This window comes from Peromyscus leucopus, chromosome 6 (assembly GCF_004664715.2).
Source record: "Peromyscus leucopus breed LL Stock chromosome 6, UCI_PerLeu_2.1, whole genome shotgun sequence".
NCBI lineage: Eukaryota > Metazoa > Chordata > Mammalia > Rodentia > Cricetidae > Peromyscus > Peromyscus leucopus.
This window is the reverse complement of record NC_051068.1, coordinates 113,708,437-113,726,814: the sequence shown is the minus strand read 5'-3', so window position 1 is coordinate 113,726,814 and position 18,378 is coordinate 113,708,437. Positions and strand designations below refer to the sequence as shown.

The 18,378-nt window shown below is 42.4% G+C and overlaps 1 protein-coding gene and 1 non-coding gene across 3 annotated transcripts; one reads left to right on the top strand and one right to left on the bottom strand.

Annotated features, from left to right (window-relative positions):
- Nucleotides 1–4,296: 4,296 nt before the first annotated feature.
- LOC114681707 (guanylate-binding protein 1-like) lies at nucleotides 4,297–17,095 on the bottom strand. Of its 2 annotated transcripts, XM_028855362.2 has the most exons (12): nucleotides 16,828–17,095; nucleotides 15,662–15,805; nucleotides 14,419–14,628; nucleotides 12,152–12,279; nucleotides 11,319–11,428; nucleotides 10,849–11,045; nucleotides 10,026–10,274; nucleotides 8,791–9,071; nucleotides 7,985–8,197; nucleotides 7,144–7,246; nucleotides 6,741–6,934; nucleotides 4,297–5,294 (listed from the first exon to the last, which is right to left on the bottom strand). In XM_028855362.2, exons 3-12 carry the CDS (start codon nucleotides 14,606–14,608, stop codon nucleotides 5,184–5,186), a joined length of 1,776 nt encoding a protein of 591 aa, XP_028711195.1. In that variant the 5' UTR covers nucleotides 14,609–14,628; nucleotides 15,662–15,805; nucleotides 16,828–17,095; the 3' UTR covers nucleotides 4,297–5,183. The 2 variants fall into 2 exon arrangements, with proteins under 2 accessions (XP_028711195.1, XP_028711194.1); XM_028855361.2 differs by lacking the exon at nucleotides 15,662–15,805 and having other exon boundaries at nucleotides 16,828–17,094.
- On the top strand, nucleotides 5,560–5,698 carry LOC114681726. Its single transcript, XR_003732943.1, has one exon. It is a non-coding gene; the product is annotated as a small nucleolar RNA SNORA48 (small nucleolar RNA).
- Nucleotides 17,096–18,378: the final 1,283 nt, after the last annotated feature.

Below are 18,378 nucleotides of genomic sequence, written 5' to 3'. Positions count from 1 at the left end.
AATTATTTTGTGTAGCCATTTGATCAGGCATCTGCTGTACGGTTACAGGATAAATTAAGGGTGACTGTGTGAAAACAGGCTTTCTTTCTGCAACCTTATGATCCCGACTTGAAACAACTTCACTGTTAATTTCTTCTGTCTGAATTTTTACAGGTTTAACAAGTTCTTCTAAAGCTGTTATCCTGGCACTTAAATTGACTATCTTTTTAAATATTAAAATGTGAATTATTATATTGATAAGGTGCATAATTCCACCAATACTAATATTATATAGTTGTTCCATTGCCAGACTGCCTAAAATTTCGAACAAAAACCAATTTTCTTCCAATGTACACATAAAACCCATTTGTTTTTTAATGTGGAAAAAATTCTCTTTTAGATAGTTTCCTTTAAAATATCTGATATGTTATGACTTACCAAATCTGCGTAGAACAGTAGAAATCCGAGGGGATTTTCAAAGCAGCCACCTAGTGTCCCAGGTGTAAATCCAAAGAGAAAGAGAGAGAGAGAGAGAGAGAGAGAGAGAGAGAGAGAGAGAGAGAGAACAAGAAAGCGTAGCTGGCTAAAGTTTAAATGCAGCCACGTGTTCCCTCTTGTGCCGAGTCAAGGCTTGGGTCTGGCTTCCTTACGCTCCGACCACGTGCGTTGGCTTTACAGGCAGGGCCCTGTTCGGCAGGGCAACTCTGAGTTTTTTGTAGCACCGGCTTTAAGCAAGCAGGATTTAAGCAAGCAGCTCACCGATAGTCCAACCTGAGGTCAAGCAGAACTAGACCCAGGCTAAGAAGCTGCTGCTCGGACTAAGAAGCCGATCGCTGCGGGCCGCCGCGTGCCGCCGCCGCTGGTGCCGCCGGCCGCCTGCCGCCCTTGTGGGAAAGCGGACCTGCCGCCAAGCCAAGCAGTTTTTAATGGATTCTTGTCACGTTGGGCGCCAGATATTGATGTAACCAACCGTCTTATTAAATAAGAAACACAGAAACAATGTAAAAGAGAAAGCCGAGAGGTCAGAGCTCAGAGCTAAAATCTCACCCTTCCTCCTGCTGTCCCAGCTTCTCGAAAAGAGACCTACTTCCTGTCGGTTCGTTTTTTTATAGTATGTTGTTCTGCCTTCTCATTGGTTGTAAACCCAAACACATGACTGCCTCGTCACTGTCTGAATGTACAGCCCCCTAGGTCTTAAAGGCATATGTCTCCAATGCTGACTGTATCCCTGAACACACAGAGATCTTATGGGATTAAAGGCGTGTGCCACCACCGCCACACTCTTGCTATGGCTCTAATAGCTCTGACCCCCAGACAACTTTATTTATTAACATACAATCAAAATAATATTTCAGTACAATTAGATTACCACCACACATATCTGAGGATAGTGTGAGCTATCTAACAAGATCCTAGCTCAAAATAAAAAACAATACAACAGCAACCACCCCAAACCCCAAACTAAATGAAACAAAAGAGGAGACTTGTATTGCTCTGGGATTGTTTTGCTGTTCATGGGTGCCATGTCAGGATTTTTATGTAGTTATTTCGAAGAACCCATTATGATCTTGACACCTCCTCCCACTTCCCACTCCCCCCCCCCCCGCCCCTGCTCATGCAGTCCCTCCTCCCTCTCTTCAAGTGGACTCCCAGAGCTTGGCCCAGTGTTTGGCTGTGGATCTCTGCATCTGCTTCCATCAGACACTGGATGGAGGTTCTATGATGACAGTTAGAGTATTCATCAATCTATTACAGGAGAAGGCCAGTTCAGACACCCTCTCCACTGTTGCTAGGAGTCTTAGCTGGGGTCATCCTTGTGGATTCTTGGGAATTTCCCTGTGACCAGGTTTCTCTGTAACCCTAAAATGGCCCCCTCTATCAAGATACTACTTTCCCCCTCTGTCCTGCCCCCAACTCAACCAACTCAATCCCTCATGTTCACCTCCATCCTCTCCCCTCCCCCAGTTTACCCAGGAGATCTCATCTATTTCCCCTTCCCAGGGAAATCCATGCCTCCCTCTTAGGGTCATCCTTGTTACTTAGTTTCTCTGGGGCTGGAGATAACAGCCTGGTTATCCTTTGCTTTACATCTAGTATCCATTTATGAGTGAGTATATACCATGTTTGTCTTTCTCCATCTGGGTTACCTCACTCAGGATGACTTTTTCTAGTTCCATCCATTTGTCTTCAATTTACTGACATCATTGTTTTTTAACATCTGAGTAATAAATACTCCACTGTGTAAATGTACCACATTTTCTTTATCCACTCTTCTGTTGAGGGACATCGAGGTTGTTTCCAGGTTCTGGCTATTACACCAAATTATTACAAATAATGCTGCTGTGCACATAGTTGAACAAGTGTCCTTGTGGTATGACTGAGCATCCTTTGGGTATATACCTAGGATTGATATATCTGGGTCTTGAGGTAGATTGATTCCCAATTTTCTGAGAAACCACCATATGGATTTCCACACTTAATCTTAGCCAAAAGGCCGTGAAGCGATTAGGGATCTCCAAAGTGGGTGTACAAGTTTGCACTCCCACCAACAATGGAGGAGTGTTCCTCTTACTCCACATCCTCTCCAATATAGGCTGTCATCAATGTTTTTGATTGTAGCTAGAGTTTTCCTGCCTTGCCCACAGTCAGGACAAATCTTTGTCACCCGCCAGTCCCACAGCCGCTCAGACCCAACCAAGTAAACACAGAGACTTATATTGCTTACAAACTGTATGGCCGTGGCAGGCTTCTTGCTAACTGTTCTTATATCTTAAATTAATCCATTTTCATAAATCTATACCTTGCCATGCGGCTCGTGGCTTACAGGCGTCTTTTCATGCTGCTTGTCAGGGTGGTGCCTGGCAGTGACTCCTTCCGCCTTCCTGTTCTTTCTTTTCTCCTCTCTGTTAGTCCCACCTATACTTCCTGCCTAGCCACAGCCAATCAGGTTTTATTTATTGACCAATCAGAGCAACTTGACATACAGACCATCCCCCAGCACAGCCAAGTGCAGACCATCTCAGACACCTGCACTCAGGCCCGTGGTCCTAATCATCCTCTATGTGGACCTGCTGGGTAAAGCCATAAGGAACCCGAGAATGGGCTCCTACAGGACATACAGAACATCCCACAGCATTTGATCTTAGCCATTTTGACAGGTATAAGATGGTATAGGAGGATATTTTCATATAAAAATATCTTGTATGTTTAGCATAACCCTGTACCCTTTACTCTTCATGCTTCCTCATTCCACTCGTCCTCTTTGCTTCCCTAGACAATTTCACTTTGACTTTCATATCATATATGCACATGCAATTTTATATATCTATATACAGTCTAGGAGCTATGTACTAAAGAAAACATACATTCGTTTTTCTGAGACTGATTTAGCTTGCTTAATGTGATTATTTCTGGTCGCATTCACTTTTAACAAACAGCATACATAACTCTGTTCTTAATTACTTCTCACCTTATTTTTGAGACAAGGTCTCTCAGAGAATTCAGAGTCCATCTGTTGGCTAGACTGGCCAGCTAGTAAGCCCCAGTGATCCTTCTGCCTGCCCTTGCCGAGACCTCAGTGCTAGGCTTACAGGTGTGCCCAGCATTTCTGGTTTGTTGTGTGGGTGCTGGGATCTGAATTATGCCATGTGTGCACTTCGAGTACTTCACCCACTGAGCCATACCTCCTCAGAAAAAGTTCCAAGTCCCTTTAAAAGGTGTTCACCACCTACCTTGCACTTTCGGCAGTTGGAATATAGTTTATCTATACTCCATCATACTAAGAGCTGGTCAAAATATGGAAAACAATCTTTATTGTGCTTGCAGAAAATCAACAGGATTTCAAGTACAACTGCTAGTAATAGGAAAAAAAGAGTAGCATAAGTTTATAGTTAAAGATAAATCATTAAAATTCCTTTGATATCGGTAGCATGAATCCTAAAGGGTCTTATTAATAAAACAAACCTGGAGCTGAGTATTGGGGTAAATGCTGGAAGATCAGAGAAGCAGAACAAGCCACAGCCACCTCACCTCACCAATTTCTCAGCTGATCCTGTTTCCTCAGACTGGAAGTCTCTGAGTCCTCATCCAGAATGAATCTCAGCTGAACTGCTGCTAAAAGCCTAAAAGCTTAACCAGGCCTAGTTCCTGGTTTTCACACCTTATATACTTTTCTGCTTTCTGCCATCGCTTCCTGGAATTAAAGGTGTGAGTCACCATGCCTGGCAGTTTTCAGTGTGGCCTTGAACTCACAGAGATCTGGATGGATCTCTGCCTCCCAAGTGATAGGACTAAAGGTGTGTGTGCTACCACTGCCTAACTTCTATGTTGAATATTGTGGCTGTTCTATTCTCTGACCCCCAGATAAGTTTATTGGGGTGCACAATATATCAATGACAGATATCTATAGATTGCCCATCATCATTTAAAGCCCATTTTAAAGTTATATATTGTTATACATGAAGTATACATAACATATACTTATGTATACCTTATACATAAGCACTTAAGCTATACATTATGCTTAGTTGTCATCATGTTTCTATATAATCAGTGTCAACTCTTAGAGTTTGGAAATGTCCTGTTACAGTTTACATCTACATAAACTGGAACATTTCCTTCTTTAGCCCATGGACCTGTGATCCAGCTCCTTGTCATGCTAATGGCTTCTTCCTTCTTCCTGAGGGTATTATACATATGGACTCTAGATCTCCATGCAGGTGCCTTGATTCATAATGGAGTGTGTTGATGGGATTGTTCATTACCAATGTCCACAAATCACACCATTGCTGAAAGTTTGAGCAGTTTTGATATAATGGATACTTTACATTGTCTCCAGTAAGGAGTAAGGCTGGCTTCCCTGTCCTTTAGATACATCACATCCCTGGACAACCTGGTTTCTAATTACGTGCCACCATTTAAGAATGTGCTCAGTGTCCATTTGTCTCCTGGAGATGATCTGGAAAAGGGACTTTGTTCTGAGCAGTGTTGTTGATACCTCTCTTGTGGTAGAGAGGTCAGTGACATCCTTGGCACACAATCTTATAGGAAGATAAACACAATTTCAATGATCACACTGCACATCTTTGCAGATTTTTAGTTTTCTGATGCAGGACCCAATTATTATCAATTGAAGTGACACTTGTTCCGGATTCTACACCCTGTTCACCTCTGGTTTGAGCGGCAGGATGGCGCTGTTCTTAGAACTATAGCTTATACCATCTGCGTTTTGATTTCCTTTGCTGGAGCTTCATCCTTTCTTCTTCAGCTCTTCTGATCTCCTCCTGGAATCTTTCCCTTAGCAGGCGAGCCTGTTCCTAAAAAGTGGCAAGTGGAGACAGAGTTGTTGCACTGAGTAGATTCCTATGTTCTGTGCAGTTTTTGTAATAATTTACTTTTATTATTTAATTTCTTAAAATTTTCTTTGCCCTTAATTTTTATATATCTTAACCTGTTTTTATTCATGTGTAAAATTTAATATGTTTTTTTCTTTTTGAATTTTTTTATCCTCCTCCCCAAATTATGTTTTTTTTGGGGGCAGCTGTGATCATGTCTCTTGGGGAGTTCCTTTAGCTAAGAAACAATTCTAGCAATGGGCAAAGAGACACCTTGTTGGTGGTGTTCTTATATCAGTCACGGGTGAGTGGATGGCAGTCCTTTGTTCATTCTAGCTTGATGCCCAGCTTGGTGGCCAAAGCTGTTTTGTGCCTAGGATTGTCTATAACCTCTGTAGATAATCTTAATCATGTGTTTGACTTCAAATTTTAGCATCATAGACCTTAACACATCCCCTTACTCGTATCTTATATAAACAGGCACCACAAGAATGAACTCTGAAAATCTGACCTAAGGCTCTGTCTGAATCTTAGTCTAAGATATTTAGTCTAGGGTTGGGGTTGGGGTGGGGATGAGTCAGTAACCTGGCTGCTGCATAAGCGTGAGGACCTGAGCTGGAATCCCAAGCACCCATGGGAGAGTTAGATGCAGCACTGTGCTGTAATACCAGGCTGGAGAGGCACATCCTTGAAACTCATCGGCCAGCCAGGCTAGCCCAATCAGTGAACTCTAGGTTCAGTGAAAAGACTCTGTCTCAAGAAATGTGGTGGAGAGTGATGGAGGAAGATCTGAAGCAGATCTGTGGCCTTCACATCCACGTGCACCCATGTGCACAACCACAGACATACACAAGAACTCACGCAGAAAAAGAGGGAAGGAGAGTGGTGGTGGGAGAAGACACTTAGTGTAAACTTCCACCACTTGGCAGCAGGGCGACAGATGATGGGTGAGAAAACCAGAGTCCCAGACTGAAGACAATGAATTTCCTCATCGAACTCCCAACTGAACACAATCTGGGAGCAGAGTATAGGACAAAGGAGGGACAGACAGGCGGCTATCACACAGTTGTAGAGTTCCTCTCCTCATAAAAAAAAAAATCTCTCAGGAGTAAACTCATACTAAAGACAGAAAAACAACCACTGGGGATTCCACTATGGGAAAGAGCTGCGATATTTTTACAGTGGTAAACTGTGTTACAGACTGGAATTCCATTCTGGACATCCAAGTCAGGTGGCTCACAACCATTTAAAACTCCAGCTCCAGGGTATCTGACTCCCTCTTCCAGCCGCTACAGATACCACATACACATGAACAAATGTGTGCGCACGTACACACACACACACACACACACACACACACACACACACACTCACTTTAAAATACTTTTTTAAGTGAAGAAAACGTAGATGGCGATGCAGTTAAAATACCTGAAGTTGGTGCTCGATGGCCCTCTGTTGCTCTTCCCTCATCTGGGCCTGTGCCTTCTCCATCTTCTCAGCCACCTGTTTCATGTGCTCCTGGTGAAGCTTCTCTTTCTCCTTCATCAACTGTTCACTCTGCCGTTGCCTTTCCTCTAGTAACTTTGCTGTAGCCTGGGCAACTTGAGCTTTCACACGTTGCTCTGGGAAGGAAAGCAAGGAGGAAGGTGTAAGTGCATCACGTGTTCCTCTCCTCTTCCTCACAGGCTTCATTGTGCTACCATGTCTGATTCCAGCCAGTGAGACACAGCTTTGTTTTTTTTTTAAGCTCTGCTTTAGGGTCCTAGGTTTACAAGTAATTTAAACTTTCCACAGCTTTTGTGGGCACATGTCCCCTTAATTTGTGCCTCACCTTCCATCGCCTTTTCCTTTTGTGTCAAAACCTGGTCTGTGTGTAGAATTGCATTAGTCACCTCCTCCTTGGACTGCAAAAATTGCTTCAGAGCTTCTTCAGCCTTTGAGTCCAGAAAACATGAAGTTAACAGCAAGAATGACCGAAGGCCACGGGATTGTCTCTCTTACCCCCTTTCCTCTAGTGACACCTCTTGGTGCTTAGAGTCCTAGTCACAGAAACAGGCACACAGTCTAGGCTGGACCCTACTCAACAATATCTTTAATTGGAGGCCTATGTTAGAAAACAATGGCTGTCCTTTTAGACCAGGGCTCTAACATTGGAGTTAATAGTGCTGTGGCGATATATGGGGAGAGTTTGATAATGACATAAGCCCGGGTGGAGAACAAAAGGAGCAGAGGAAATGAAAAAGGTAGAAAAGAATGGGGCCAGAGAAGAGTGATGGACAGATGGACACAGGACAATCTTATTGCAGCCAGTTGTCTTTGAAAGCCAGTTTGAAGCCCAAGACTGATGAATTATAAGTTTCATTTAAGGGGCCATCGTTGGATCCTTTGCAACACAAAGAGTCAAGCTGAAACACAGGGCGACAGTCATACTGGTGGTTAATGTGATTGTTCAGTGTGAACTCAATTGTTAAGTGAATGCACTGTCTCTGATGAGTAAGCAGGATGTATCCAGTATGGTATGATACTGTATATGATAACCTTCATGTATGTGATGTTTAAGGAGTGTATGCATGGTGTGTAAACCTATGACACTCTCGCAGTGATGCTTGTGGTCACTCTGCTGTCTAAAGGAGGTCACAAGCTTCCCAGAACACACACATAACCTTGGTTACCTGAACCCCCTTCCTGGGTTCCTCAGAGTACTTTTTCTTCAGTTCTTCTATCTTCTGGATATAAAGGCAGTATCCCCCTGGTTTAGAATAAATCCCCTGCTTCACGTCTTTTTCTAGTGGACTGAAAATACCCTGAAGCAGAGCTGAGCAGCGATCTGAGGATGCCTGTTCATTCTTCTTAAGGAATTCCTCTCGCTTTGTTTCTAGCTTGGTCTTTAATGTGAAAATCAAAAGAAAAATGTTAAGAAGCAAAATAAGCCTGAGTTTAGAATTTCTGGGAACATTTCTCAAAACCAAACAAACACAAAAGCAAAATAAAAAAAGGAAAACTTACAATCATTCACTATAACTACATCTGTTCTTCTGATGCCACATTTTCCCTCATGTCATCCTTGCTCCTTGGAAGTGAAGTTCAGAGCAGAATAATCTGCTTTTATAGACTGGGCCAGAGATGACACATGGAATACCCATGGCTCAAATTAATTTGCCTCTGATAGCTAATGCTGTAGTTTTCTAATCTATTGGCTTGAATATTGGATCAGTATATGGACATTGGGCATGCCACTAATTTATTCTCCTACTTAATTCAGTGAAGGGGAATATTACAAGTTTATTTATGAAAAGGGAAATGTTTTAAAGCCTTGAGTCTATGAGAATCCATTTTAATTATTTATTGTAATTATTAATAGGTAGCTGTTACTGCTACAAAATCTATTAACAATTGCTCCGCCAAACACCCATTTCATTTCCCCATAGCACTTTGCCTTTCAAAATCTATATCCAGGTAAACTTGAGAGAAATATTACCCTTAATTCCATTTGGAACACTTGATCAATATCTTTGAAGGAATTTTCCATGAAGATCTTGGTGGCTTCTTTCTCACTGGACCCGTGCAGATCCAGCAGCTCCTGGAGGGTCTCTGTGGGCAGCTGCAACATCTGGCTCATCTGCTGGTCATAGTGGGCAATGGCCTTTTGCACTGCAGCTGCATTCTCTGTCTGGGACAAAGCCAGGACAGCATTCTCCACGCAGGGCAGACCCCCACTGCTGATGGTGTTCACATAGGTTATCACCAAACTCTTTAGTCCTACAAACAGGTGACAATATTTGCTATAGATGGATGATGACAATACTATTCAGTGTAATTCTGGATATGTCAGTCATCGATGTCTTAAGGCACCAGTGTCCTTAGCATCATTTAGAAGAATAACAGACAGGAGCATCTCAGTGTCTACCTCAGACTGATGGGATTAGACCTTCCTCTGTGCAAAGTTCCTCTCATGAAGTGTGTGAGACCCCAAAGGCTAAGAATGCTGTATGGAGATTACATGCGCCTATGTCTATGGAATGCCAGTACCATGACAACACGCTCCATACCTCTTTCATGTTTGTCTGTGTCACCAGCCCTGCAAACCTTTGATTCCAATTTAGGAACAGAATGTGCTCTCCCAGTCAAAAATTCTCCATCAGGTTGAATAGAAAAAATAGCATTGCCCAAGAGAACTTTCTCTATGTGCTAATATGACAGCAAATAGTTCCATGTAGATTTTATTGTACTTTTATGTACATTTTTAAAAAAAGACTTATGTATTTATTACATATACAGTATTCTACATGCATGTATGTATGCCTACACACCAGAAGAGGGCACCAGATCTTATTAGGTGGTTGTGAGCCACCATGTAGTTCCTGGGAATTGAACTCAGGACCTCTGGAAGAACAGTCAGTGCTCTTAACCTCTGAGCCATCTCTCCAGCCTGTACTTTCATTTAAATTTTAAGAGCCATACTTGCTTAGTGGCTATCCTTGGTGAATGCAGGTCCAATTTGCTGGGTAATTTAAAAAGGAGTTTCTTTTACCACCATTTCTCTTTTCCCAACAAGAAAATGTCATAGACAGAATCTATTATAAATGCTGGTACCATCCACAGCTTAGCCCTACAGTGGTGACAGGTCTACATTTCTTCAGAGCTGAAGCAGGCCATTGCTATCTCATGATGCTGTGGCCTAAACAGTGAGCAGAAGGACTGGAAGGGACTCACGTGGTCCATTGACCTTGATGCCTCCTGAAAGCGTTTTAACCTTGGAACAGCTGAACACGTAGGAACAGAACTCTGCCACTTGTTCCAAGAAGTCTGAGTCCAGGTCTTCATCCTGCAGCGATTGCAGCTGGCCAAGCTTCTTCCCGTGTGCTGGCCTCTCAAAGACAAAGCATTTCTTCTTTGGGAAGAACTTCTGGATACAGAGCCGAGGAAGATTAAGCTTTTGTACTTTTTCTTTTTTATCAGTATCTACAAGGAGTGAAAAGCAGGATTTTTAGACAGAATTTGAAAGGTGAATATATATATATATATATACATATATATGTATATATATATATATATATTAATTTGGTCATGTGAGTTTATAATCCTGGCATCCTGGAAGCTGAGGCAGGAGGATTATAAGTTCAGGCCAGTCAGGGTTACATAGTGAGACCCTGAAAACACAAAACAAGGAAAACAGAAAGGGGGTGGTGGTAGAATCTGCTTTAAGGATTTTCAATCTAGGGAAAGGCTGAATGCTCTGCTAGATTCAACCCACTTAGAATATATAGCTGGACTCTGTGCATAGACAATATGTAATCCCAGAATACGACATCATTTGATTTCTAAAGATGCCTGGCAGCACGTCCGTTACGTGGAGGCTACACTATTCCAACAGTTGAGCTAGGATATTGGTAATACCTTAATACACATTTTTTTTCAAATATATACTCACAGTGCACCTTATTCTGTATTCTGGCATAAAAACAAGTTTGAGGCAGAGAAGACAAATTGAGGGTAAAGGAGAAAGTGAAAGACAAAGAAATTGTAGGTCTCTTACTATGTATAAGCTTCAGAGAATTCTCTAGGTATTCATCTGCAGAGATTGACTCCTCATTTACTTTCAGCTCGAGAGAGAAGTCCCTCAGAGTCCACACGAAGTCCGGGAAGAAGCTCACAAATTCATCTGAGTCCTCCACCTCATCCTGGTCAGGTGAAGCTCTTGTTCTGATTCTGTCTGTCAGCTCTGTCACATAGCTGAACAGCTAATTAAGGAAAGCCATGAAACAACCATAGCACCAACCAAAGTCCCAGGGCCCACATCCTGTGTGAGTTCTACATATTGAGTCCTAGCCTCAAACCTTCATTTGCCTTGTTCTTAGCCTCATTGTGAATACTGTAGCTACATAGATGTGGGTTATTTTCTTGTTTTGTTTTATGTCTCATTAACCAAGAGCCAGAGTCATGGAGCTGGATCATGAGGGAAGGTCACCCCACTTGCTCTGGTGTTCTGAACCTCAGGAAGGATACTGCAGCTGGTCCATGGCCTGCTGGTTGATGGTTCCCATGCTGTTGTACACGAAGGTGCTGCTCAGAAGTACAGCCAGGGCAAAGATCCAGCAGTCATTCTGGTTGTCACCCTGGAAGTCAGAAGACACATGGGTCAGGAGTATATTCTGCTCTTATGTCACTTTTCAGCAGTGGTAAAATGCATTCACTTCATTAGAGGGGATTTTAGCCTTAAAAAAAATGAAACCTTTTATGACCTATGCAAGGTACAGAACAAAACAGAAGACAGTACTAAACCTACAAGTGCTATCCACAGGACTTGCAGGGTGAACGTTCTTTTGGTTTGTGGATTCAGTTGTGATGATTCCCACTGGTGCTTCTTAGTCTGTTGTTAGTGTTTCAACAGTGCGGACTACCACCCTGCTGTTCTGTGACCCGGTCTTGTGATTAGTTCCTTCCTCTTGCTTGACTAAACATGGCATGTGTTATATAATACATATGAAAAGGATGCTATGATAAAGTTCAAACTCTTATTTAAAAATGACAGTTCCAGTGAGAAGGCTTGGTGGGTAAAAACAGTCTTGCTGCCCAGCCTTAGAGCCTGAGTTCAATCCCTAGAAGCCATGTGATAGAAAAGAGAACTGACCACACATGTTATCCTCTGACTGCACATGTTCAGTGAAGCACAGGCACCATGGCACATGCAACACACGCACAGGCACACACTCACACACACTAAATAACTAAATAAATAAATACATACATAAATAAAGGTTTTTTAAAGCAGCATAGAGAATAGTGAAGAGTATTCAGAAAGGAGTGGCTGAATTGCACACTGAGCCCTCAATCCTTACCTTCTCCACATCTCCCAGGCCCTCTGTGTCAAGCAGAACTAGGGTGTGGTCTGACTTTTGGGGATGAGGGACACACCACATCCAGAGCCCCTTGGTGTGAGACTGCACTGTGGAGCCCAGAGAGAAGCCTGAAAAGCAGAGAGGAAAGGAGGGATTAGAGGTGTAGGAACAAGTGCTTCAAAAAGTGATAATAAAATTAGCATAATCGAAGAGAAAACATGGCTCAGTGGTTAAGTGTGCTTGCTCTTCTTGCATAGGACCAGAGTTCTGATCTCCGTATCTACGTAGCAAAATCACAACTGTCTATGACTTCAGTTTCAGGGAACCTTATGTCCCTTCAACTTCGGTGAATATTAGGCATGTTTGTGTTACACAGACAAAATACTTGTACAACTAAAATTAAAATAAATAAATCTCTTTTGAAAAATCAACACAGTCAAGTCAAGAGAATGAACTAAAACCAAAGCTAGTGTTGATCTCACTGTCAGAGAGAACAGAAACTCAGTTTTCAGGGATGCAGAATGCAATGGTCATCCAGGCTTGCATCAAGGTTCCACAGAAAATGTGCAGCAGGGTCAGTCTCTCATGCACAGTTCCTGAGCTTGCTGTGTGAGCCTGTGGGGTAAAGCTGCAGTAACAGTGGAGACCCAGGAAGTTAGAGATGTCCACTGAGGAAAACTGGAGTCAATGAGTGGACCTAACCCTAGGGGGAACCCTTGTATCCTGTAAAAAGCAGGAACCAGGAGGCAGGGTCTGCAAGCTGCTATGGTCTAGAGAAGGCCACCACAAGCCCTATATGCTGCACATGGAGCTACAGGGTTATGTTTGTCCTTCTGAGTTCAGTCTTGCTATGATGTGTTCTGTCCTTCCTATCCCCCTGAACACTGCAAATGGGGATGTTTATTCTGCGCCATTGTAAATTACAGGTTTCCTTGAGTCTCAGATGTCATGGTGGACTTTTACACAATGTTAGAACTATAAGACTATGGGGACTTTTGAAGTTGGTCCAACTGAATTTTGGAGGCAGGAGCAGAATGTTATGGTCTGAATGTAAATGTTCATCACAAGCCCATGTATGTGAACACTTGGTTCACAGTTAGTGGCACTGTGTTGGGACTTGTGGAAGCATTAGGAGTTAGGACCTGGCTGGCAGAGGGCAGGCTTTTTAAGGTTATTGCTGGCCTTGTTTGTGGCCCTCTGCTCTCTGCTTCCTGGCCAGCCATGATATGAACAAGCTGCAGGCTCCTTCCACTATACATATAGCCATAAAGTCCTGTCTCCCCTGCCATAGTGAGCTGATATCCCCTGAACTGTGAGCAAAGTACATCCTCCTTCCTTACATTGCCACTGTCAGTCATTTGATCAATGATGAGACTAATACAACCCAGAAAATCTGAAAGCCTGGACTCAGACAGGTGTCTGTATAGTCAACTTCATGTCAGCATCATTCAGAGTACTCAACTGTCTTGTTTACAAGTGAATGGATGAGGCAATGTTAGACATACTTTATCACTGAAATTCAAAAAGGAAGAAAACTTTGACACACATTCTCAAAGTGACAAACCTTGAAGGTGTCATGTTAAATGAAGGAACCAGTCGCAAAAATTCTGTAATTGTATGAGTCTACTTATTCATGTGGTATTCCTAGGACAGCCAAATTCATAGATACAGCATATAGAATAGTGGTATAGGATGGGCAATGAACTAGTTCTTAAGATGGATGGTGGAGATAGATGTATGAATTTGTTTAATGCTACAGAACCAGATACTTAAAAAATTATGAAGATAAATCTGATATAATTTATAATAATAAAAAGTCAATACATATACTATAGATAGCCGCTTTAACCTTAAATATCAGTAGAAACTTTATTACATGACTGTTTTAGCAATACTTTAAAGTTTATTAACACATCAATTAAATTATCTTTATTACTATCTCCATCTAGGAAATGAACCATTTGTGTTTTTGGAAGGTAAACTAGGGGTCAGATGTGGTAGTACAGGACTGTAATCAGCTCTCAGGAGTCCAAGGCAAGAAGATCATAAGTTCAGGGTCAGCCACCACTACATGCAGAGCTAAAGGCCTGCTTGTGCTATGTAGCATGACTGGTCTCAAAAACGAAAGCAAACAGACAAAGCAACAGCAAAAAGGATCCCCACATCCAACTGTGACTGGAAGATTAAATTCTTCACACTCCAATGCAGGAAGCAGACAATGTGAGTGGACACAGGGGACCCAGCTCAGCTTTGTTGATGGCACTCACCTGTTTTCTTCCCAGCCAGCTTGTTCATCAAGTAGGATTTGCCTGTGCGGTAGAGGCCCACGATGGCCACCACCACCACAGGCTGCTCGATGGCTGACAGGAACCCCAGAGCCTCCTGGTTGACTGTCAGTTGCCCTTCCACGTTCTCAATGAGGCACACAGGGCCTGGCATGTGGACCTCTGAGGCCATTGTGCAGGCTTGTCCCCTGTCTATAGAGGGAGAGATGAGATTAACTAGAATCTTATTTGTTCACTCAGAAGTAGAGTTATGAAACTCTCAAAAAACACAACATATATCAGAGATATAGGTGAAGAAGAACCTGTATGGTTTTAGAATCTTATAAGATATTATTGAGGAATTTCATTTATAATGTGACATTGACAGCATTCTACTGCCCACAACACAAATATTCTGTTTAATTTTGCACTGAAAATTTTCCTTCTTAAAGATTTTGTACTAGACATCAAATGGACAATGAAATCAGATTTAGAGAAATTATTTTATATTGCAGCTTATATAATCAATCAAACATCCATTTACTCATTAGTTTACCATATGATGAATAATGAATTTATAATGAATAAAGACCATGGAGTTAATGCTTCATTGTTTGATGCATGCCCTTACACAAATTCTAGATATTATAAAGTATATTCATTCTATGTTTCCGAGTAGTTATACCCATGTTGTAGCCCAAATTTCTAGAGATTATAAAATGTATTCACTCTATCTATCCTTGTAGTTATTCTCATGTTGTGGCCATGAGTCTCTATCCACAGAATTAATCACATTGCCATTCATGAAAGAGAACCAACGTAATATGTCTTTTGCAAGATTTATGGAAATATGTGACAGTGACTCTTCCAAAGAAATAGTTGTACAAGAGCAGTGCCTTGAAATTTAAACTTCATTAGCTATGAATGAGCAATGAATAAAAACTGGGTTTAGTCTCGCAGCAAATGAGGATTTGCAAAATAAACCCAACTATGCAAACATTGGATATTGCAGAAAGCAACTGTGATGTAAATATTAAGAAATGGGAGAGCTGGTCAAGACCACAGGAAAGAAAGTGGTTCAAAGAAATCACTTCCTGCCATTCTCCTTTAGGTTTTCTGTTTAGTTTTCATTTGGTAGAGAAAGGAGAAATGCAAGAGGAGGAAGAAAAACAATGGAATCAGAGGCTAAGAGCTGACCATACAGAACAAGACTAGTAAACAGGAATGTGATGAGTGAGAATGGGACCTGAACTGGTGTTCTGGCCTCCAGAAGACAGGAACAATTGCCTGAGGGCCTGGAGTTGGGGACAGTGTAAGCAGACTTTGTCCTCAGCCTTTTGTGCCCAGAGTTCTTCTAAGAAAGCCGTTCACTACAGAATAGGTGCTGATCCTGCAGAAGAGGGTTAAGAAGTAAGTGGATATGAAGAATGAAGCCATCTTCCAACTGAAGGAGGAAATTCACTTGGCAGCCAAGATTAGATGTGTGATGGACACGCCCATCTTTCATCTTTCACTAGGAGATTCAGCTGTGAACTGAGGTTCCCAGAAAACAGCCACAATTCTATAAAAGAACCCACAAGGCTGACTGATTAGAATTTGTGTGATTGTGGAGAGTTGGGATGTTGTAAAGTCTGGAGCCAAATTTTCCTAGGCAATCTTTAGCTGACTCCATGGCCGTTTCTTGCATCAGAAGGCTTGTAGCAAACTCCTCCTTTTGGCACATTCTGCCTTCCCCACGTTGCCACCAATGCATTTTAAAAGTACATTGATTTATGACTTTCTTTATTCTGTTGCTACAAAACTTCAAGAAACTTGCCAAGTTGGAACATGATATGTGTGGTAGGCAGAGCTTGTGTTTCTGGGATATCGATCACTCATATTCAGCTCTAGAACAGATCATATCTCTTATTCCCTTTGTGTTCGTACATCAACACCATGTTTCCTCTATTTGTCCTTCACCATAGCAGTGGCTGTTCACCCTGCATCTTATTCTGTTTCCCTCATGAAAATCAGCTACAGGCAGCCCTTTCTGTGCCAGATCTGCTCCATCACTGATCATAGCCATTTAACTGTGTCCCTGTTAGCAGAGACAAGGTGAACACTGAGAAAGACAATCCCAATGCCTATCCTGCCCTGTTTCAGCCACATGGCTCCTGGTCCCTAACTCATAATGAGTACAGTGGTGTCCTTTAGAGCCTGGCTGCCCTGATAATATGACCTAGGGTTCATTTGCCATGCCCAGGAGCAGCCTTTTCTAGTCACAGTAGTTCTTACAAAATGAATTATGCCATCTCATTCCTGCCCAGGTCATGGCAGGTCATCAAAAATGCCATCTCATTCCTGCCCAGGTCATGGCCACATGTTCCGGATCAGAACTCCTCAGACCTCGAAAGAGCAAGTGTCCCTTCTTACCTGCCTTTGCTGCTCAGTTGGTGGAAGGGCTCTGCTTCTTGTCTTATATCCTCCTGCAATCTGGAGAGGCTTTCTGAATTTCCCCAAGTGAGCAAATGTTGAAAAGCACTGTAACTTTTGTAGTAGGGTGAGGTCCTGAGAAACTGAAACCATTTGGCCACGGAAGTGAAGCAACAATGGTGGAAAATCCCAGTGATTTTGTTGGGGGAAGAGTTTGACCTGACTTCCCCACCAGAACTTTCAGTATTTGGTTCCAAGAGATCTTGAACCCCTTTGTTATTTAAAATCATACCACAAGAGGGAGCCCAAGCCTGACACTGTCTGGGTGGCCAGGAACCAGAGCAGAAGCTGTGTAGCCAGATATTCTCGATAGAACCAAACACAACTTAAAAAAAAAAAAGGGTGTGTGTGTGTGTGTGTGTGTGTGTGTGTGTGTGTGTGTGTGTGTACAAACAAACAAAAAATCCAAACCCATTTCTTTGTGATATGGAATGATTTCAATTTATGTGCTGTTTAGAAAAGCATAGATGAAGAGGAAGGATATATATAATCCTTGTAGTGTAATTTGTGGACATTACAAACTAACAATGGGATTGCATATTCTTTTAGAGGAGCAGTAAGTGAGAGGACAGCGTGACTCCATCCTTCTGACACTCAGCAGCTGGTTCTTAGGCTCAGTACAGCCAGGTGGTAGGGTCCTTTTTCATACAGATGTCCCAGGCTCAGTGCTGATGTCTGTTTATGGATCACATGTCTTAATGTCATAACACACATTGCCCCGTGAGTTCATAGAAATAAAGGCAGAGGAAGACTCTCAGGCATCACATTATAATATCTAAGGAATCTTCATGGAAGCACTCTTGACTCCTAAGCTGTGTCGTGAACCCCTCTCCATGCTGCCTGTCTATTTACTGAGTGAATGAATAGCTATGAAAACCTCACTGACAGATTAATTTCTAATAGCTCCTTACGTTCCTCACTGAGGTCAACCCTTTCTGACTACAACCATGAACAGATAGGGTGCTGTCTTGGATGTGGTGGAAGTGGGACTTTCAAGCTGGCCTCAGTGTGGTGATATTGGAAAATGGGGAGCTTCAAGAGCTGTGGCTATGGGGTGGGGGGTGACAAAGTTTGAAAGACAGTTGAAAACTTTCCTTGGGGCTGTGGTTTGGGGGCTCTTGTGGGAAGTCTCCCTCTCTCACCATGCGACATCTCTGTCACTTTGGGTCTTCTTGGCAAGATGACACGTGCCATGTTGTAATGTAACAGACAGTGAACTACCACTCTTGGATTTTTAGCTTCCAGTGCTGGCAGCCAAACGATCTCCTTTCTGTATAAAATATCCAGTCTCATATATTTTTAATTTTTTCATAACAATACCAAACTTACAGAGGCTATGTGTAGTCCTGCCTCCATCCCTGAAGCTAGTCCCAATGGTGGTGTGAAAGTGTGCAGTACGACAGACCCGTAGGGTTGAGGAAATTAGCTCAGACCAGTTTCCAAGGCATGCGCATAATGTACTTCTTTATGAGCCAACCTAGAGTCTGCCTG